The following is a 23,300-nucleotide window of genomic DNA, read 5'->3' as shown; positions in this document are numbered from 1 at the left end:
GGGCAGATGGGAGTTCTAGTCCAAAAACATCTAGAGGATTATAGGTGCCCATACTTGTTTTAAATCCTGTGTCTTCTCTGTTATTTCTAAAAGGCACCATTTTAATCTGTTTTACATTATTCTCTTTACTTTTCTGTCCTTTTGAATTGTTCCACTTTTTAAACCTGTGAAACAATTGAAGGATATTGTTAGGCAGAAATTGAATGAAGACTGAGGACACTATTGCTATGGCTGCCTCTTTTTGATTTCTGGGCTTTGTTGTGAGGCTTAAAAACTCTCTGTCTGATAATTATAGTTACTTTCTCTAAACTGCAAATTCCAGGATTCCATAGCATGTTGTCATGGCAGGTAACAGCACATTGTGGTATTATCCTGAGAGATGGCCACTTGAAAACCAAGTTAGATGGCACAAGAAAACCAAGGTACCATCACACTCTATCATCTATACCTACTTGCCTGCCTAGTTAACCTCTGTTATACACCTTAAGCCAGTCAGTCACCTAGATGGAACTAACAGGAAGGAAATAGTTTAATGAAGAGGAAAAGATAGGATTATCCGGATGGACTGGTATGGCAGAAGACAAAGGGATGGAAGTTGAGGACTAATTTTCAGGAAGTACTTGTACAGCTGCATTCACATGCAACATTAAACCAAATTTTGTCATCATGAGAACAAGTAAGGTAAGACCTAAGTCTTACCTACGTCCTCCCTTGACTTTCTTTCATGGCAGAGAGGAAACTTAGCTCTCTGTTCCTGGTCTGTACTAAAGCAATGATTGCTACTTTATCTGAAACTGAAAGGATAGTTTGAACAGACTATAGTTTTAATACTGTGGTCAGATTGTGCTTAGAAATCTTTGTTTGCAGGCAAATTAGGTTTTGCTTAAACCATCATTTGTTGCAAACTGGAGAAGAAGGAACACAAGTAGACAGCCCCTGCTGCCTGCTAGTTCTCATAATGCTAACTATCTTTGCATCTGCCAGAATTGATAGAGAACTGTTTCTTTGGAGCCACATATTAAAGCTTTCACCATAATGAACAACCACAGCTTGTGCGTTTACCACAAAACATAGTTTCTCTAGCTAGGTATCCTAGATGAATACTGTCTGGATGGATTATTTACTATTAACATAATTATCATAGCTTCCATAAAATGTCAGTTAATGGGAAATACATTGGGCATGTGTGTGCTGATTTTACATCAGTGAAATGTTGAGTGTGTGAAAGACTCAATCATATCCTCAGTATTTCAAATCACTTTTTTGCTTATGGTGGTCTCTCCTCATCTAAATAAGACATTAATTTTCTAGTAAAGGATGATCACGATCTTTGTTTCATATTTTGGCAGCTATGAGCCGTGCAATAAATTTGTCTCCTTCCAACATGCACAGCAAGTACTGTTGCTTGTGTCATCATACAATTTATTAGTGTCTTTGCCTGATCCTCCAATGCTGTATTTAAAGACTTGGGAGATGAGATTAGTGGAGATGTATCCTTCCTAATCGTGAGACAATATGACACATAGGAAAAGACTGTAATGCTTGGTAAAGTGGAGATTAATTCTGTGGTGAAATTATGGCATTTGAGTTTGAACTAAATCCTTTATATCATTGAAACAATAGGTTTGGCATTGACTTCAAGCTTTCTTCGTGCATGAAAAGCACTGTCTGGTATGAAAAGACAGCAAGAACATTTTGTTTAATCTGATTCTCCATTGTTTATATTAAATTCTGGAGTGACAGACATGAGTATAGTGAAAACAGTAGTTGATAGTGGGACCAATAATCCATGAAATGCAAAAACCAAAAGAAAAAATAAAAACAAAACCCTCTACAGGGTCTAAATGCAAGACCTTTTTTCAAAAAAAACCTTTTTTACCTATTCACAGGAACAGGAACTAGTGATAATTTATGTCTTGGTGTTCTGAGGTTAAGGGCAAAAAAGAGGAAGAAAACATTGATGGTGTTAATGGGGTAAAAAATTCAGTTCTGCTGTTACTGTTTGAGCAGTAGTGAGATTATTACACCAAAATAACTGAGTCTCTGTGAGTCATATATATTAGAGGGTATATTTCATGTACAAAAATTCATGAAGATGATTGCAGTAAAACAGATCTGAAAACATTGATCCATAAAGTGCATGTTTAAGATGGTAATGTGGCACAAACAATAAAGCCTGAAGATACATCCTTTTTGTATTCCTCCACAACTTTTTCAAGGCAAGGGTGGGGGAAATACTTTTGGAGCCTATATTCTGCAACAGGAGTTGCAGGAGCATGCAGTAGAGAAGACCCGAGGCTTTATGTTCTGTAATGATAGGGAATCTGTGAAATTCTGTTCTATGTTTTACTGCATGACAATTTGGTGGCGGTAGCAATGCACACGCCCAGTGTTCAGACTCAATGCATGAGCCCTTGCTTGATGCCCCACATAAAGCCAGATTATGGGGAGGTTGCATCCAGTTTTTGTGTTGCCTTGTAATGTCTTGCTGTTTATTTATATAGGATATTGGTGTGACAGGAGAATGGACATTTATAGAAAACAGCTTCTTGTTTGCTAATGACAGCTGCAAAATTGCAATGGCACAACTAACACATGCTGGAGTCCATTCTCCTTCAAAAGCAGTTTCCCAGCATCTCCTGTATGGAGATAGACAATATTCTGTTTCATGTTGTAGTGAAGGCTAACAAAGGACACACAAATGGATTTGTAATGAAATAAACCCACATTGGCTTCATTCTAGCATGAGTGAAGCACAGATGGTTGGATATGGTAGGAAATTTTTTTATGTGAACATTCATTAATATTAAACAATAGAGAATAAAGCTTTTTTACAGACAGTTTCATATTTGGAAGGATCATAAAGAGTTTATATCAGAACTAAGCATCAAAACCTTCTCTTCATTTGAAGCTATTAATTGGTTTATTTCAAGTTAAAATCTGGAGTGTCTTAATGTAAGCCCTTTCTACAATGTGATTATGATAGGACTTTTGTTTCCAGTTATGACTAACATATTTCTTGTTTTCCCCTTTTCACTATTTGTCTCTTCCTTAACTGGAAGAAATGTCAAAAAGAGAAGATACGATCCAAATCAACAAGGTATCTAAGGAAGCCATTGGAAGAGCTTTTCTGTTCAACTCTGGAATTTGGATATGGTGGATTTGTGTAGCAGCTGTGCAAAAAGTACATCACTGCAGAAGAAAACTGAAGCAAATGATTAACTACAATTTGCAAGCTGAGATATTTATGAAAGGGCTGAAGGAAAGCTGTACTTTTTGGAGATTCAAGTTCACGAACTCCCTCCACTCATTTCTCTTTTTTAGGATGTTAGAGACAAGACAAACGTTATAAATGAACTATTTTGACTTAACTTTTCTTTTTTAAAACAACAACAACAAAGAATGGAACAAACAAACCAAGTGCAATAAGAGAACTGTTTCAAAACATTCAAATAGGTAAAGAGTTTCTTAAATGACAACTTGTGTTCGCATGTCCTTTTAATATTACTGACAGACTGCAGTGGCATGATAAGCTAACTTTTGAAACGGTAAACTGCATGGCATATACACAGCAAACAAGCTAGCCAGCTGACCCCAAGCAAAATCTTCATACCAAGAAGACAGTAAAAACAAAATATAACATAGAAAAATTAATTCTGGGTCCTTAAGAAATTACATTCCACCAGTGCGACACACATTATTCTTTGAGCTCTATAACACCTTTTCTAATGTTGTCATTATTCCTAGTTTGATTTTTGGACTAACTTCTCTGGGGTGAAGCAGATCATGCCATGATGATGTATGGTTTTCAGTTTGAAAACAAGACATTTTTGTCATTCTCAGATTCTTCCTTATTAGTCTGGTGTAACACTTCATTTAAAGGTTTTGTTCTGTATGCAATCTCCTTTAAATTTTGCTTTCTGTTTAACTTTTTTTTATATAGCATGGTATATAGTGGAGGTTTGGGGCTTGCTCTAAAAAGGCATTCCACAGGCAGACACAGGGAATTCCAGTAGAAAACAGGCGTGCTTTTAAAATTTGTATGCTTGAAACCAAAAAAGACAAAAAAACCATCCAAAACTTATGTAAATGCATATGTATGCAATGAGTTTTCCTCTTTCCAAATGCATTATTTGCTATCATGCAGATATTTTGTATATATTGTAAGAAGTTGACACCTTCTCAAATTAATCACAAAAGTGCCAAGCTTTTAACTTTTTAATTTTACCATCTGTTTTCCTTTCTCTAAACACATTGTATGAAAGGAAAAAAAGCCTAAATGAGCCTTAAATACCCATAAATACTGAGAGCTTTTAATAGGTTAAGGCTTTCCCATGTATTATTTTATAGTCCCTAGCACCCCCTCACCCTTCAAGTTCACCTTTTTCTTTATGATCAACTTGTAAAATCTAAATAATCTTCCCCTCTGAATTTATTTCTATAGTATTTATCTTTAAAAGCACAGCCTCGAATGTTACTTTCTAAACTACTTGTGGTTACTATCATGGCTCGGTCTATTTAGCAAAATAAGGAGAATATCTTCATCTGTCTGTTAGCACCTCTTCATGCTTAAACATGAGAGTGTATTTAAATATACATTTTTCTCTTCTTTACCCCTCTCTAATTCTGAGCCCTGATGAATTTGGCAATCTAGGCTTTATCTAGTTTAAATGTGAACAGCAGCAACGATGACTTCTGTCAGCATATTGCATTGAATTGTATGATGAATAAAACATGTCCACATGGGTACTCTCTTGCAGAGTGGTTGTGCATTGCCTTAATGCTGATGTCCAAATCAGCAACCCACTGTATAGCTCCAGCAATTGCACTCAGAGGTTTTCCATGCCTGGTGGGAAATGGTGTTAGTGACAAGTCATTCTGCATTAAGGCAGACACATTATCTCTTGGCCTGATCTCATGCAGCCCTAAACCTAATTCCTGAAACCTTCTACAACGGATCAGTTTTTGGTCTCTGTAAGACCATAAAGCCAATGTAGTGGAAAGGAACAAGAGAAAAGGGAGGAGAGAAGTGACCAAGAGAGAAGAGTAGCAGAAACATAAATGGGATGAGTTGACATGCTTTTGCCTCTGGTCCCCATCCACTGATTGATAAGCTTTCTAAGCGATCAGCTTTGAGGGAGTGCAACCCTCAAAAAGAGCAAAGTTGCCCACTCCTATTCCTTTCAGGTGCATTACATCTAGTCAGCAGAACATAAGTCCAGTAAATATTAACAGTGGAAGCTATGTCAAGGTTACAATTGACTTGGGGTAGTACTCCTAATAATAGGCTTTTGACCTTATCACAAATATTTTGATGTCAATTAATATAATTCAACTAACTCTGGAAAATACATCTGAAGTATAGTGATGCAAATATTTCATTATTTTCCAATTACATATATCAGAAGTATCTTTAAAAAACAAAAACAGAAAATGCCCAATGGCACACAGATGGCAGACTGACCAGTATGACAGCTGTCTTCCCCTCTCCCCTGCAGCCTTTTCTGCCACCCACCCTCCCAAAAAACCCAAACCAATTCCAGAGCTTCTCTAAGGATTTGGAGCAGTTTGGGAGGTAGCACAAAAAGCCATTCTTTCGAAAGAAAGACCTTGAATCCTAGCCAATTAATAATAAATAATAAATAAAACTTTTATTTCTATCCTGCTTTTTTTTAAACAGACAAATTTAATTTTTAAACAGACAAATGTTTAAACAGTGATTGGATCCTAGCTGTTACAAAACTTCCATAGCTATATGTTTTTGGTGAGGACCAACTTGCCATTTTTGCCACAGCTGAACCCATACAGGAATAACATATAAAATTCCATTTAACATATAAATAACCAAAAAAACTTAACACATATCACACCCTCCCACCCAAACACGTTAACATAAAAACCAGATGTTTTTCTTTGCTTCTTTGGCTTTTTCCCCAAAATAGCTTTATACTCAAGGTCAGTCATCGTCCAAATCGCTGGAACTATTCTCCCGTACTGGCCTTTCTCTGCGTATTTTAAGTAAGTCATACAAGTGTTTGATTTCGTTGACATGGTCCATATTTAAAGATAGTAACACTCTATTTTCTTTTGTCAATGACTTCGTAGTTTTCTCCAACTTTTTTATTTTCTGTCCCATGGCTTGTCCCTAAATTAAACAAAAAACAAAAACAACAGGTGGGTACACCAGATTAGACTCAATCATGACAAATGACATAGAGCTTTTTATGGGGGGGGGGGGGGATTTTTATTGCTCATTACATTATATGTCTTATAATATTCTTACATCCACATATTTTTCAGAACCCCATAATCCCTTCATTATCCATCATATCAATATTTACATTCTTATGTCTATTTTAAACATACTTCCTATCCCATAATAACCGGAACTATCCTAACATTTTTTCTGCATCATCTTTCTTTCCTTGTGACTCTTGTAATCCTGAAAGAAGTCTTTATACTTTACCTCCCACGCATCAATCTTTACTTAAATTACAATAATTATTATTTTATCAGATGATAATATATACTAAAGAGACATTTAGACATGTAAACAGTATGATATACAGTATTCATTCCTCTTTAGTATAATAGTATCCTTCAAATACTTTGTAGGTGGTCAAACTTCATCTCCTGTTCCCTTATCTGTTGGAGTTCCCCAGGGCTCTGTTCTGGGTCCCCTCCTGTTTTCTCTCTACACGCTGTCCTTAGGTAAACTCATCAGCTCTTTTGGTTTTTCCTACCATCTGTATGCTGATGACACCCAGTTGTATCTTTCCACCCCTGACCTTTCTCCAAGGCTTGAACAGCAAGTCTCGTCCTGCCTCACAGCTGTCTCGCAGTGGATGTGCCACTGGTGTTTGAAACTCAACATGTCCAAGACGGAGCTTCTTGTCTTTCTTCCTAAGCCCACTCTTCAACACTCCTTTTCTGTCTCTGTGGACAACATTTCTATTCAACCAGTCCAGCAAGCCCACAGTCTTGGTTTTATCTTTGACTCTTCTCTGTCGTGTATCCCTCAGATCCAGACCACAGCCAAGGCTTGTAGATTCTTTTTATACAATATTGCCAAAATCCGACCATATCTCTCCTCTTCTACTGCCAAGATCCTGGTCCATGCCCTAGTGATCTCACGACTGGATTACTGTAACGTCCTCCTGGCTGGGCTTCCTCTTTCTCACCTCTGTCCTTTAATTTCTGTCCAGCATTCAGCTGCACGCATAGTCACATCCACCCACCACTGTGACCATATCTCTCCTGTGTTGACATCCCTTCACTGGCTCCCACTCCCTTTCCGCATTCAGTATAAGCTCCTGCTGTCGACGTTTAAAGCCCTCCATGGGCTGGCCCCTCCTTACATATCAGACCTTCTTTCTCCTCACCTTCCCACTCGGGCCCTCGGTTCTGGTAGTCAAGGTCTGCTGTCCCAGCCCAGGATTTCCTCTACCCCATCCCGGATTCGCCCCTTTTCACTCGCTGCCCCTCACTCCTGGAACCTTCTTCCCCCACAAGCAAGAGCCATCACTTCTTTAACCAGCTTCAAAACGGAGTTGAAGACCATCCTGTTCAGGGCAGCGTTCCCAGGCATTGCATAATTGTCACTTGCTATTTGATGTTCTTTTGTTGCCTGTTTTATTGAATCATTTCCTATATTGCTATGTATTTTATATGTATTATCCTACTAGAGAGGCCCCTTCCCCACCACCACTCCCTTTGTGTCGTGTCTTTTTAGATTGTAAGCCTGAGGGCAGGGAACCGTCCAATTAAAAAGATTGTATGTACAGCGCTGTGTAAATTTACAGCGCTTTATGAATAAAGGTTAATAATAATAACCAAAAGGGGTTGCCCCTTTGAAATCAAATCTCTAATTACTTGTACTTTGCATCCCCAAATCTTCTTGATTGTATCCTCCTATCTCCCAGGATTTGTAACCTAAAAAAGTACTTTGTACTTTTGCGTACCTCTGCCCTAGTTTATTCCAAATACTTTAAACAAATCCAAAAGTAAAACTACTTTTGACGCCATATTTGCCATTTCCTCCCATTTTTCCTCCATATATCTCATAACCTCATCCCAACTTATCCTCCATGTAGAGCTATCTTCATTTTTCAATTTAGAGGACAATAAGTCTGATTCCATCATGTCATATAACTTTATTCACCATTCATCCATTTCTATTATTTTATCAATTTCCCAATATCTAGCAAATACTAGTCTGGCAGCTGTTAACATATAAAAAACAATTTTACCAAACCTTATTTCTACGTTATCTTCCAACATACATAATAACATTGTTTCCGCTTTCAGTTTTAACTTAATCCCCAAAATATTGTACATTTCAACTTGTATCTGCTTCCAATAAGATTTTGCTCTTTCACAAGATCACCAGAGATGATAATAAGTACCTATCTCTTTTTGGCATTTCCAACAGGTTCTCATACCCATCCTATATATTCTGGTTATTTTATCTGGTGTTAGGTGCCATCTGTATAAGATCTTATAATAGTTCTCTTTTACATTTTGCAAGAGAGAATATTTCAGTCTTTTGTTCCATTTCCCATTGTTCCAGTTCTATTACCCTCCTGCAATTCTGTGCCCATTTAATCATGGCATCTTTTATTAATTCATCTTCAGTGTACCATTCTAACAGTTTCTTATATATTTTGGATAATGACTTTGGTTCTGATTGCCATATAATTTCCTCCATTTCAGAGTTAGAGTTGGAAAAGCCACTTTGTTTTTTATCTGTATGGTATCTCTGGTGTAGTTGTCTGTGGAAGAACCAATTTATATTCCAATTTTCCTCTTTTAACCTTTCATACGTTTTTATTCTACCTTCCTCATCAATTAGATCTTTATATCTTAGCCATGTTGTTTCTCTTTTAGGGTCAATACTATATGAGAGCCACATTGGCATTTTAGGGGAAATTCTTTTCTTGTGTTTGTTCCATATTCGGAATATCCTGCTTTTCTGTAGCAAGACAATCAAAGCGGCTACCAACTAAAACATCCAATATTGTACATAAAATTACAATCCCCCCCTTAAAAAAGAATTAAATATATTACGATTAAAAGCGTTTTCAGTCTATTAATAATAGTATTATGCTTTTTAAATTATGTTGACACTGTTTTTACATTTAGCTATAGAGATTACAGTAATAAAGAATCAATTCTTTAAAATAGCTTCCTTCCTTAAGCTAATCTTCTCAGTTGTGTATTATCACAGTATCCTTTCCCATGACAATAGCTGTATAATATTCTGAAGGCAAGGCACAACTGTCCAGGTGATAGCTGTTCCCACATAATCATCTTAACTGGTAAAAAGTTATTAGATTATGAGTAGATGATGAAATGGAAGGTAGGTTCAAAATGCTCTAACACACACAGTTTTGATCTTACAGACAATGTATTTTACTTTCTTCATGGGAACAAAATGGATCTGAGCCTCAAAAAATAAAATATATGTGCTTGCTAAACTCCTTTTCAGATATTACTACGTGATATTGTCTCATAGAACTATTTTGTTTAAAGCAATTTTGCATTTGAATATATTTGGGATAATTACATCTAAATAGGTGCTAAGGTCTCCTTTTAGGTTATGTTCTGGGGGCGATATGGTAACCACGATAGGCAATGCCATTGAATACGGTTACAAAAATCAGATTATTGTATTTAAAAAAATAAATCTTGAAGTAATTCACAAAACATTGTAAATGTGCGATGTGATATTTTAATTAGACCACACTGGTCCCCAATTATGTACATATGGTAAGAGTTGGTGTAACTTTTTGTTACACTAGCAGTTTCATAAGAAATATAATTTCTTGCCTAAATTTCTCCTCTGCTGTTCTGTTATGTGTATGTATGTTTAAAATACACAGATTTGTATAGAATGTAAATGACCACGCAACCACATAGCTCACAGAAATGAATTATAATGTTTTCTGTGGTACTAGAGTTAATATAATCAAACCTGTTAAGGCAGATACTTATTTTATAAGTCTTCTTTTTCCACATTTTGTAAAGAACACACGCTTCTTCTTCTTTTTTTAAACCACAATCAATGTCACCTTAATGGTACCTGACAAAATAAATGTTATGTTTCCATTTCAGTCACTATAGTTTTGTTCCATTTTTTAAAAATCATCTTGACAGAAAAATGTATGGAAATTTTATATAGCTTATGTTGATATGCTGCATGATCCCACTGAATTGAGCAAATTCTTTACTAAGGGGAAATCGCCATTACACAGATTAATAAAAATATATATTCTAGGTGCATGTTAAAATAAATTACATAGAACTGGAATTATACAAAGTTTTCTTTACTATGCAATGATAGGTATTGCACAAACTAAAAATTCGAAGACAAATGTCTGAGGAACTTTACAAAATAATACTTGAATTTATTTTTGATGTAAGATGCTATTGATCATTTTATATACATTGTTGCTTTCACTGTTAATTTTCCTTTAAAATTATTTGTAATTATTTTTTAAAGTGCACAATATGACAATTTCATTTTTGTTTAAAGTTAATACTCATTCATATCTTGTTGGCTGCTGATGGATGGAAATTCAGTTGTCGTTGTTCTGCATCTCAGTAATGAGTATTAAAAACTTTCTGAACATGGAACATTGCAATGCTATATATATCTTTTTTTTCTTACATTGTCATTGGATTAAATTTGTGTGTTCCACATTCAGCCATTGTGACAGTAAACAATAAAATTGCTCACTGTTATCAGAACCACTGGAGCCTGATTAACCATTAATCAGAGCATAGTTTATATTTAACCGTGGGAATGCTGTCAGCTATCTCTTCCATTAGTACAACAATAATATTGGACAGGTTTATATGTGTCTAGACAAAAATTAAATGTGAGGTTGCAGATTAGTATACTTGTCCTGAATGGTCACTTTACATATCATGGAAAAGAAGATTAGTGCGTTTATCCTTTAAATCAGTTTTGTCTGAGGTTGGGTAAAGTGTTAATGTTTGAAGCATTTTCCCATATCTGTCAAGAAATTATATCTGGAAATAATCAGCTAAGCCCTGCAAGAATTGTAATGCATCCCACTAAAAAATAGTAATAAAGACCTGGTCATGCTATCATGATAAAAGGTTTTTTCCCTCTCCTTTGAGTTAATGGATGAGAACCATTGTCTATATAATTTGATACAAGAATTGGCTCCTTGATTCAGCCTCACATACTGTATAATATTGTTGGGCACATCTCATCAGCATGATGTACCAACATACATTAATAGTGGCAGGAGCTGTCATTATCAGGGGCAGTTCAAGGCCTTTTTGGAATCAAATGGATAGAGGAGGGTGGTGGTGGTAATGGTGAAAAGGAGCCAGAAAGTCTTGTAAGCAGTATATAACTGTGTTGTTGTGTATAGTAACAGTGCAGCAGGACAGATGTTCCATGCTTGCTTTTGGATGCCACAATGGGAAACTTTCAGCCCACAGTCCAGATATGGAGGTCCACCAGTCTTTCCACAGGTCTACTTTTCTCAGTGATTTTCTGTGCTGCTGAGTGCCAAAGGGGCACCTTTTGTACCATTCAGCTCGGAAAATCTGTTCACTCCAGTCTCTGTGACTCGCTGAGCAGAGAGCAATCTGCAATCCATCCCTCCACAGGTAGCTCACTGCATTTCCCTATATATGTGTCTGTGCTAACTTGCCAGGAGGGTACATGACAACAATGGTAGAGTCTTGGTCTGCTGTTGGCACACAGCCTCTAAATTATTCTGTAGAATCAATGCAGTCCAGTGTACCAAGACAAGGATAAACTGATTGATTCCTCTAGACCAAGATCCAACATTGCCCAGAATAGCCAAAGAGTTCTGCAAGTGGAACGCCAATATGGTTTGTCATTCACAACCCCCAGACTGATAGCATCATCTTCGGAGATCTGCTTGGGTCTTGGCAGATGATACCAGTCTGCATCTGGCTGTGAGACATAATCAAATACTTCTCCAGTCTCTCTCTACCCAACTCTTCACCAGTCACAGATTGGATATCCACAAGGCTATTGCAGAAAATAGTGATTTCTGGCCTGGGGAGCTTTGATCATTGTAGAGAGTCGAAGATAATACAAATCTCTGCAATAACTGGAGGAATAAAAGAGGACATGCAGAGCCATCAGATGGACTTACATTGGTGTATGTCACGAACAGAACACTGACCATAATGCAATAAAAAAAAAACCTGCTCCATAGTTCAGGCGTAATGGGCTAACATGACTCTCCTCCCTTTGCCTCATCGTAAGAGTTGAAGACCAATCCAAAGTCTTCTCTGTCTGAAATATGAAGTGTAAACTTACATATTAAAAAGTCTTATAAAGTCATGTCTTCAAGCATTGAAGCAACATTTTTGAGATGTGATTATGCAACTATATAGCAAGCATCCTTAGCTCACAATCTTATGCCTACACAGAAATAAGCTACACTGAGTTCTCTTGGACTTATTGCCCTAGTGGATGGGTATAGAATGGGAAGGGACTTCATAGAATCATAGAGTTGAAAGAGACCACAAGGGCCATCCTGTCCAACCCCATTCTGTCATGCAGGAAATCTCAATCAAAGCATCCCCGACAGATGGCCATCCAGCCTCTGCTTAAAGACCTCCAAAGACAGAGGGAGTGTGTTCGACTATCGAACAGCCCTTACTGTCAGGAAGTTCCTCCTAATGTTGCAGTGAAATGTCTTTTCCTGTAGCTTGCATCCATCCATTGCTCTTGGTCCTAGTCTCTGGAGCAGCAGAAAACAAGCTTGCTCCCTCCTCAATATGATATCCCTTCAAATATTTAAACAGGGTTAGCATATCACCTCTTAACCTTCTCTTCTCCAGGCTAAACATCCCCAGCTCCCTAAGTCGTTCCTCAGGGCATGGTTTCCAGACCCTTCACCATTTCAGTCGCCCTACTTTGGACATGCTCCAGTTTCTGAATAGCCTTTTTGAATTGTGGTGCCCAGAACTGGACACAATATTCCAGGTGGGGCCTGACCAGAGCAGAATAAAGTGGCACTATTACTTCTCTTGATCTAGATACTATACTTTTATTGATGCAGCCTAAAATTGCATTGGCCTTTTTAGCTGCCGCATCACACTGTTGACTCATGTTCAACTTGCGGTCTGCTAGGACTTCTAGATCTCTTTCACATGTAGTTTCATTCAGCCAGGTGTCCCCCATCCTATATCTGTGCATTTCATTTTCCGCCCTAAGTGCAGTACCTTGCATTTCTCCGTGTTGAAATTCATTTTGTTAGCTTTGGTCCAGCTTTCTAGTCATTTTGAATTTTGATCCTGCCCTCTGGGGTATTAGCTATTCCTCCTAATTTGGTGTCATCTGCAAATTTGATAAGTATGCTCCCAATTCTGTCCTCCAAGTCATTGACAAAGATGTTGAATAGAACTGGCCCGAAGACAGAGCCCTGTGGGACCCCACTGGTCACTTCTCTCCAGGATGAAAAGGAGCCATTGCTGAGCACCCTTTGGCTTCGGCCGGTCAACCAGTTACAAATCCATGTAACAGTTGTCTTGTCTTGCCCACATTTTACAAGTTTGTTTGCAAGAATGTCATGGGGAACAGTCACGAAGGTGGAGAATCTGGCGCCATACGTTGACGTGTTGCCTCATGTGCTGCCTAACAACATCAAAGGCGTTTTAACCATTTCACCATCTTCTCCACATAGTTGCCCTACCATTTCCTTCTTCTTTTTGCTGTGAACATACCCCAAAAAAGCCCTTTTTATAGTTCTTAACCTCCCTAGCAAGCCTGAGTTCCTTTTACACTTTAGCTTTTCTGACTTAACCCCTACACATGCTAGCTATTTGACTGAATTCCCTTTTGGTGATTTCCCCTTTTTTCCATTTCTTATATATGCCCTGTTTAAAACTTAACTCCGTTGAAAATTCCTTAGTCATCCATCCTGGTTTCTTGAGACACCTCCCATTTTTCCTCCTTGTTGGAACAGTTTGAAATTGTGCCTTCAGTGTCTCCCTTTTGAGAAATTCCCATCCATCCTGAACTCCCTTCTCTTTTAGTATATCTGACAATGGGATCACCCCCAGTATTTCCCTTAGCTTACTGAAATCAGCTCTTCTGAAGTCTAGAATACTGATCCCCTTGTTGCCTCTTCCACCTTTTGGAAAATGAAATTGTCTCCAAGGCAAGTGAGGAATTTAGTAGATGTTGAGGTTTTGGCTGAGTTTGACTTCCAGCACATATTAGGATAGTTGAAGTCTCCCATCACTACTACATCTCTCCTTTCTGAGTGTGTAGCCATCTGTTCTAGAAAGACTTCATCCAATTCCTCCATCTGACTTGGGGGTCTATATTACACTCCCACAATAACATCCCTGTTGCTTCCCTCTCCTTTTAGTTTTATCCAGATGCTCTCCACCCAGCTTCCAGTTTTGATGTCCTGGATCTCTTCACTGGTATAAATATCCCTGACATATAATGCTATTCCTCCTACTTTCCTATTTGGCCTATTTCTCTTTAAAAGATTATACCCCTCTATTATTACATTCCAATCATGAGACTCATCCCACCAGGTTTCAGTGATGTCTGTTATATCATATTTGCCTTGTGTCACAACACTCGCTCCTCTCGTGGCTATAGCTTGCTAGTCTCTGTGATTCACAGAGACCACGATGAAGAAGGACAGGTTGCTTGCCTGTAACTGTAATTCTTTGAGTCTTTGAGAATTCACACAAATCCGTCCTTCCTCCCCTCAGGTCGTGTCCTGTACATGTTCCCTCATTATGCTTCTATGTTGCATCCATTGGAACTGAAGGAAAAGAATGGGAATGCTAGGGGTATATATATATAAGGTGGGTTGAGCTACTGCCAAAAAGTCTTCCCTAGCAATTTTGGAAGGTTCCAAATGTCTCTGCACAGGCTCAGGAAAAGCCATTTCTGTGAATTCACAGATGACCACTCAAAGAACTACAGTTTCATGCAAGCAACCTGCCCTTATTACTACGTGTTACGTTATGAGGTGGATGAGAGCCGGCATGGTATAATATTTTGGGCATTGCATTCAAGAGACCAGAGTTTGAAATCCTGCTTGACACTGGGAACGTACTGGGCGACCTTGGGCAAGTCACACTCTCTCAGGCTCAGAGAGACGTAAAGGCAAACCCCCTCTGAATAAATCTTGCCAAGAAAACCTCATGATAATTTGGCTTAGTATTGCCATATATCATAAATGACTTGAAGGTACACCACAATGAGGTGGATATTGCACCTCTCTGTCAAAAAGACGGCACTCAAGTTTGCTAGCAGTAATAAAATAAAATAAGTAATTAAAAACAAATTAAAAAGCGATCAAAAACACATCATTAAGAAAAGAAAGAAGAGCTTTCAAACAGCCAGAGTGCTTCTCAAGAGCCACTTGGCTTAAATGAATAAAAGTAGGGCTTTTCCTGTTGGGAGGGAAGGATATTGTTGCTGTGTGTGTGTTTGTGTGTGTGTGTGTTACTAGCAAGAAACACCAACAATTGCTCTACTCAACAGGCAGCCACTTGTTCTTTTGAGCACTCTTCTGCAGGGCCATCTCCCAGTGTTGCAAATAAGCCACCAAATGCTCCTGCATACTGTGTGTCCCCACTGGGTTCTTGGTAAGAGCTGTACCCAGGTTTTTCAGTTCAGTGTACATTACAGGAATATGCAACTGAGTATGCAATGCCAATTTAGCAACTAGTGTAATATACAGCGTACTTATTTAGAGAGAGAAGGGAGGGGGGGTCTCAAACAGGGTCATAATATGCACATACTAGTATAGGCACATAGTGAGTTATATTTAGACATTATCAAGCTTAGCATAGACCCAAGACTTAATTTAGTCATGGTTCATTTAAATCCCATTGATTTCATGATGCTACATCACTGAGCATGACTAAGACTGCATCCCAACCAAGCTGACTGGAAAGTCTTGATCATGGTTGTCTTTTGGTGCTCTTGTAGGCATCTGACAATCAAGGCTTGCAAGAAAAAGAGAGAGAGAGAGAGAATGATTAAACTTCTATAGAATGGGTGATGTCTTTCATCAATCATTCTTTTGATAATAATAATAATAACAACAACAACAACAACAATAATATCCCGCCCCTCTTTCCATCATTCCACCATATGGATCCCATGGAAGAAATATGGAGAAGCTTTAATTGCTTTGCCTTCTTTTGACTGCTGTCTGTTACAGCAGTTCCCAAAATTCATGACCGTAGGAAGTTAATTGCCAGAATCCTACCTGACTTGCTACGTTATTTAACTTTACCTACGGCTAGCTATGTAACAGATATGCTAAGAAACCTCTTTACTGAATTTCTAAAACTCATAACAGGACACTGGCAAGAGGACCCAATGTGCATTTATGCCCAATGCACATTTGTGCTGAATGTCAAATGCACATCAGGACTGGTACAATATGAATGAGGACCAATGTGATGTGCATCAGAACATGGGTCAGGCACCAATGCACATTGGACACTTTGCTTCGTTTTGCTATGTAGTAACATAACAGCAGTACTTTACTGTACAGTATATGGATGTTATGCAACTGCACAATTCTAATTCCCACAAATGTAAGTCTACTTACAAAGATGTAAGTTCCCAACAGGATTCTGCCCATCATACTTAAAAGTATTTTTGAGTGACGGAGAACAGATCTCTTTTTCACTCTTGATTTCTTCTCTGGCTGTTGTTTTCCACAAACAAGGCAAGCTATTTGGAAAGGCTTTTGCAGCATTTCTCCCCTGCTGTTCCTGGGAATGGTGAACATATAGGTCGATACCTCATTGTATGGACAATGAGAGCAGTCCCAATGCTTTTCTATGTTGCATATTTTCTTATGAAGCTGTTATGGGAGAGCGCAAAATGTTCTCATTGCTTGAAGAAAATTCACAGACCGTCATCTCCCTGGACACCACATAATGCACTGCTTCATAACGGCAATGTTGTTGAATGACATTTAAAACTTTCAAGCTGCATGCAAAGTGCCTGTTCAAGACTTCACTCCTACAATCACTTATCTGAAAAGAAGCATATGTCTAAGTGTCCATACTTTTAATTTCTTTAGATGAAATTAAATTTGGCTGGACTGTGTATGAAGAACCAATTTAAAAAGAAGCCTGTGTCTGAACTGACTGATGGGTTCGGCTCCCCTCCAGTTCAGGGGGAGGTTTAGTGCTTGTCAGCAGAGCTGCTTTTATGCCTCTCATCTCTCATCTCACAAGTGCTTTCTCAGCCTGCTCACTAGTCTCAGCTGTTGAGACCAGAAAAAAAAGCACTACTACATTATTTCAGCCTAGTCTCTGCATTACTTCTGAGTGGGATCTGAAACAAGATTTTTTCAAAGTGCTCACAAAGCAAACCATAACCTGTAGGAGGGCCAGGAAATAATCTCCTTTATGGACTGAATCTGAAAGGCAGGCAGGGGATGGGTGTTTGCATAGAGCTTTGACGCAAGACAAGGAAAAACCATCCACTCCCACATCTTTATAAAGAAGAAAAGGCGAGGGACATACGTCCAGAGCAGCTTTCAGATTCTCATGACAGGGAAAGTTACAACCAGAGGCAACTATCTATTATCCCCTCTGTTGTAAGCTGCCCGGATTCCCAGTGATTGGGTGGCATATAAATAAATCCTATCATCATCATCATAATCATCATCATCATCATCATCATCATCATCATCATCATCATCATCATCGTCATCATTGTCCTGCTGCAGTTTGCTATTTCATTTATCCAAGGGAGCTTCACTGGATTCAAAGAGGTAAGTGCACCTATAATCATTCCACCAGAGCAATAAAGAGGGATAAGAGATGAGCATTTGCCTCAGTTTCAGCACCAAGGCGGGTTCTTAGGAATCCACCAAGAAGCAAAAGTGTGAAGCAGCTGCTGTTGGTGTTTGCTGCTCTTTCAGCAGCTATAGAGTCTGAATGCAGAGCCAACATGGTGTGTGGAGAGTCAATGTGGCATAGGGGTTTGAGTGTTGGACTAAGACTATGGGAGACAAAGTCTAGAATTGATGCTTAGCCACACAAACCTCCTGGGTGATCTTGGGCAAGTTACATTATCTCAGCCTTAGAAGGCCACCATGGCACATCACCTCTGAATAAACCTCAGGAATATCCTAGAGTTGGCACAAGTTGGAGTTGACCTGAAGATGTATGACATCAACAAGAGTTTGTGTGCAGTTTCTAAGCTTGCACTGCAACCAAGGAACCCAGAGGTACCCCTGAAATATGACCCACAATGAAACTCTAAACAACAACAAAAAAATCAAAGCTACTGCACTTGCACCATATTCACTGTTATTTTTATGGTGCCCTGCTATAAGTCTTTGTTGGCTTCTTGGTTAGGAAATTATATGTTAAACAATGCTAGAGTTTGGGCTCCTGGTATCTCATGTGTGCTTCCCAGAGTCTCAGACTACTGCCAAGAACTGTGAGGGGACAAGCGGAGAGAAAGAGTGAGCACAACCAATGAAGCACTGAAACAGGAGTAGAGGAGGAGGAAGGGATACTAGGCAGCAAGAAAAGGAAGGGGAAAAGCAAGTACTGACCAATATGAGCTTTCAGAGCAGAAACAGTACTCTTCAGTACTCTGGACAGATCTTCTCCCTGGAGCTCCCTTTATAAAGAGGTAGGTTTCTAAATGTATTAATTTTATGAACATCTTGCTTTTCCATTAAGGAGCTCAAGGCATGGAAAGTACCTCCTCTTATCCTCACAACAAGAGACATTTGACCAAGAAACTCTGGAACGCTGATGTTTCTTTCTCATTTCTCAGTGGCTTTGTTTTACTGACAGTCCTTTTACCACCTGAGTTTGCTACTAGAAGGAGTGACAGACAGCATTCTGCATCTTTAGCAAGTGCAGAGAATGCATGCAAACTCCATCTCAACAGAGTAACCTGGATATCAAAGGCAGAGGGATCCGTGGAAGAGAAAGGGGTGGCAATAAATGATTTTGACAAGGCAAAAGTGCAGATTAAAAAGTCATGTAATGTGAATTAGTAAAGCATATAATTAAAGTCATTAAGAATATCATAAATGTGCATGCAGTTCTTTAGAGAAAAACATAATGTAAAAGAGAAGCACAGAGCAACTCAATTTGAAGATTTTATGTTGAATTTAGAAGCATGTAGAACTTTTCTTCCCAGCGTAGTGTAGTGGTTTCTCTGTTTGGCTAGGAGTCTGAGAGGTAAAGATTTGAATCCCTTCTCTGACATGGAAACCCACTGGGAGACCTTGGACCAGTCACACTCTCCTGTCAGTTTCAGAGGAAGGCAATGGTAATATATCTTGCCTTAAGTCAGATTTGAAGGCACACAACAATGAAAAAGAATTACTCTTTCCAACAATATAAAATGGAGTTGAGGCTTCTGATGGTTTCAAAAGAGAAAATGGACAAACAAATGGATCTGGCAATATGAAGATTGAATCCAACCCCCTGTTTAACGCAGGATCTCCAGTTAAAGCTTCTCCAGCAAGTGGCTGCTTCTTTTTGAAGACATCCAGAAAAGCAGACCCCACCACCATCCCTCTGGGCAGTTGGTTGCATTGCCAAGCTGCTCTTAGTGTCAGGAGGTTCTTTATGGTGTTCAATTGAGATCTACTCTCCTGTGGCTTAAAACCATTAGATCCAGTGGGTTAAGGGAAGAGCAACAAGGATGACAAGAAGTATGGTGAACAAAAGGTATGAGAAAAGGCTGAGGGAGTTGGGCCTGTTCAGCTTGGTGAACATAAGACTGAGGATGGATATTACTGTACACTTTAAATAGCTCAAGGGCTGTCAAAAAGAGGAGTGGGCAGGTTGTTCCCTGCTGCCTCAGAGGGTTGAATTAGGTCTACTGTTTTTACGTTGCAGGAGGCTAGATTTCAATTGAACATTGGAAGGAACTTCTTGGCAGTAAGAGCAGTTTGGCAATGGAGCAATTTACCTAGAGAGGTTGTGAGGCTTCCTTCTCTGGGTGTCTTCAGGAAAAGGTTGGGCCTGCTGGAGATGCTTTAGCTGGAGATCCTGCACTGAGCAGGGAGTTGTACCTGATGCACCATGAGGCCCGTTTCAACTTTGGGATTCTCTGATTCTATGATTCCATATATTCCAATAGGCCTTCCACATTCAGTGGGGTTAGGGACACAGGACTCTCATGAAAGTGAAAAATCACAAATAAAAGAAACGACTATTTTTTAAAACTGAGAAACACCTCTCTAGGTCCTCTGGAGCAACTCTGTGGTCATCATCTGCTGGAGAGAGAGAGAGAGAGAGAGAGAGTAACTGGAAAGACCAGTGTTCTTTCTGCAGCAGGGAGCATAACAGAGGAGATATTAGATATTTTGTCCAATTATGGGAATTTCCTTCTCTCTAATCCTAATTATGAAAGACAAGAACTTAGCAACCGACAGGGTTACATTCAAGTATCTATCCTCTGATATAACTTTGATATAAAACTTATCCCATCGGCCAAGTAGATGGTTTAATAAAGGAGAAATAAATTGTTTGTGATGCTGATTAAAAAAAAATCAAGATAGTAAAATCTGCGACATAATTTCAACCTCCTGCAAACCACAAAGAACAAAATTGATGGGTCTATGGCCTGTAATAAGATTGATTGATTGGTTGATTGACTGATTGACAGACAAATGCAGTGTCTATTTTAGTCATGCTCCCTAGAAGTTTTGACTCCCTTTCCCCATTGAATTACAGCCCCCTGTACTTTTGGAAGTATAGTTTCTTCTGCTTCACACCTTTGTTATTTGGGACACTATTAGAGAAAAATGGGCCCAAGTGCCTGCATGATGTCAGGAGTGATGGTGCTGTGTACAACCAATTTATGTCAGTAGAGGGCTTGGGCATTTATGTGGTGTTAGCAAGATTACAAACAAGACGTGTGGATCAGTCAGAAATGAAGGGGCACCATATCCATTTACTCAGCCAAAGTAACAAAGGGACTGCCTTAAACCAAATCAGACCATTGTTCTAAGCTAAGGCTAAGGATTAAGGACTAAAACACCTAAGGACTGTCTTCAATGAACAGCTGTAGCTCTCCAGGGTTTCAGAGAGGAGTCTTTCCCAATAATACCTGAAGAAAGTGGCAACTGAATCTGCACTCTTTTGAATGCAAAGTATGTACTATACCACTTATCTCCATAGGTATGGGATTGTTACACTCTTTGTGCTCTTTGCAGGTTCCAGAAAGTCAATGGATCCTGGCATCAAAGGAAAGATTCACCACAACATGAGATTCACCTGCTCTCTTTTTATCGTGGGCTTCTTTTCTTTGGCACCTTCCTTGTGTTACAGCCAGATTGATCCCCTCGATCTTGGCCAAGCTGATCCCCAGTGCTGGGAAGCCTCATCTGCCATTTTGCTGGAGATGAGGAACCCAGATATTTCTGACTCAGTCAATGGCTTTTGGGACTTCATGATCTTCCTGAAGTCATCAGAGAACATGAAGCATGGGGCTCTGTTCTGGGACTTGGCACAGCTTTTCTGGGATATCTATGTGGACTGTGTCCTTTCCAGAGCCCATGGTCTGGGGAAAAGACAGCTTGTTGAAAGGCAACTGCAAATGGACATGTTTCCCTCTTGGATCATAAGACGTAAGCACAGTTATTATTGTATATTCACCATGCATGGATGGTGTTGCAAGAATGAAGTAAGAGGTATCAAATATTATCAGGACAAAATGTAATGATGAATTAGGGGTCTTTGGGGTATTGCATTTAGCAGCATCGAAGTTTCTGCAGCATGGCACTTCCATATCAAAAGGCAATATTGGATGTCTGAAGACTAGGGCATGGAAATGATAGTGTTGAAACTAATTTGTTTTCATTTTTAAAACAATCCTTTAAAATTACTAAAAAGTGCAGAAAACGGCTAGCCTCCCACCTAACTCCCAAAAATAACGAACTTTTAGTCTTTCTTTACACAACATTGGTTGGAATTCACAATTGTTGTTACAAATGTGTAACCTAGGACTTTATCACACAAGGCTTGAAAAGTGGAATTAGCGCAGGAAAATAGCATCTCTGGCCTTATCACACAATGCTGCGTCTGTCCAGTAACTGGTCTGTAGTCCACCTGTTACTTGAGTGCTCCTTTTTATTGGCAGGCAAAGTCCATCAATGCTTCCAAGTCGTGCTACTTTTCCATTTTGGAGCAAGTGTGGTAATTTCCTCCTGAAGTAGTTCTGATATGGAGGCAGTCATATGGTATGAGGGGATGTGGTTCTGCTCCTCTCTCATTCCCCCTTGTGATTCCCAAGTGGGCTTTTTTCTCAGTTTCTTTTCTTTTTTCTTTTCAGTGGATTGGCATGATTGTGCAATTGTACAAAAATTAAAAATACAGACCTAAAGGCATGCTGGGAAGGGCATAGGGCAGGGAGGCAGGACTATGGATGCCAGCATGTGGAAAGCAGAGGCCAGGACAGAAGCAGCACTATGGTGATTTGGAAGAGCTGTGTGATAATGATTGCCCCCCACCAGTTATGTTTGTGTTTCCTGGACTAACATGATTGGGGTGCCTTATGAGTCTGGTGTGATAAAGTCCCTACAGTTATGCATTCTAACTGATTCATATTCATGATCCCAATAGTATTTAATACTGTAGGGGATATGTAGGAATGATAATACTCCTCCAATCCTGACTTATTGGGCAGCAGCTATGGCAAGTGACTAGAGTTTTCCTGTTACTAGGGCCACAGAAAATGGATGTTCCTGCCCCTTCCAATGTGCAATTGCCAGTGCAACAGTCAGACGCAGAATACCTATCACAAATGGGAGTATATCGAAATGTCAGTCTGTTGCATCCTGATCAACCGAACAGGCTGCCATTTCTCATAATGGCTGCTGCCCAATGAGTCCAGATGGTAAGGTGGTGGGCCAGGAGTCTATGCTCAGTTATGAAACTAAGGTAGTTGTGTAAGTAGCTGGTCTAGATAGAAACGTAGCATACAAGTATTTAATTATTTAAATAATGACTTCCAATATTGCTTTAAAACATTTTACTGAATCAAGGCAACAAATTACTTTAACAAATTCTTTCCAAAGTTCTGCCACATATATAATTTTCTGTCACACTCCATGCCATAGCATCTTCCCGTGCCAATGTTGTTCAAGTCTGAGAGATGTGTGGGGATGATGCATGCCACGAACTCTTCTCACATTCCCTGAATCATCTGTGCCACTGGGATAAAGACAATATGCACTAAAGAAGCTCCCACACAACTAAAAATAATGCCAGAATAGCTGCAAGTCAGATTTAATTGAAGTTAA

General features: G+C 39.1%; 1 protein-coding gene across 5 annotated transcripts in view; it reads left to right on the top strand.

Annotated features, from left to right (window-relative positions):
* ADAM23 (ADAM metallopeptidase domain 23) overlaps positions 1-23,300 on the top strand; it is a 115,651-nt gene that overhangs the window by 91,155 nt on the left and 1,196 nt on the right. For 3 of the 5 annotated variants that reach the window (XM_089519318.1, XM_089519320.1, XM_089519317.1), the window contains exon 26: positions 3,063-3,197. In XM_089519318.1, the coding sequence (XP_089375444.1) occupies positions 3,063-3,108 (46 nt within the window). In that variant the 3' untranslated portion in view covers positions 3,109-3,197. Of the gene's footprint in view, positions 1-3,062; positions 3,198-21,212; positions 21,627-23,300 lie in introns of those variants that run through there. The other 2 variants (XM_089519322.1, XM_089519316.1) reach the window with 1 other exon arrangement.

The sequence above is a fragment of the Sceloporus occidentalis genome, unplaced genomic scaffold (assembly GCF_023333645.1).
Source record: "Sceloporus occidentalis isolate IW3139 unplaced genomic scaffold, rSceOcc1.0.p SCAF_4, whole genome shotgun sequence".
Taxonomy (NCBI): domain Eukaryota; kingdom Metazoa; phylum Chordata; class Lepidosauria; order Squamata; family Phrynosomatidae; genus Sceloporus; species Sceloporus occidentalis.
Note: the sequence above shows the minus strand (reverse complement) of the source record. Positions and strands in the feature narration are given on the sequence as shown.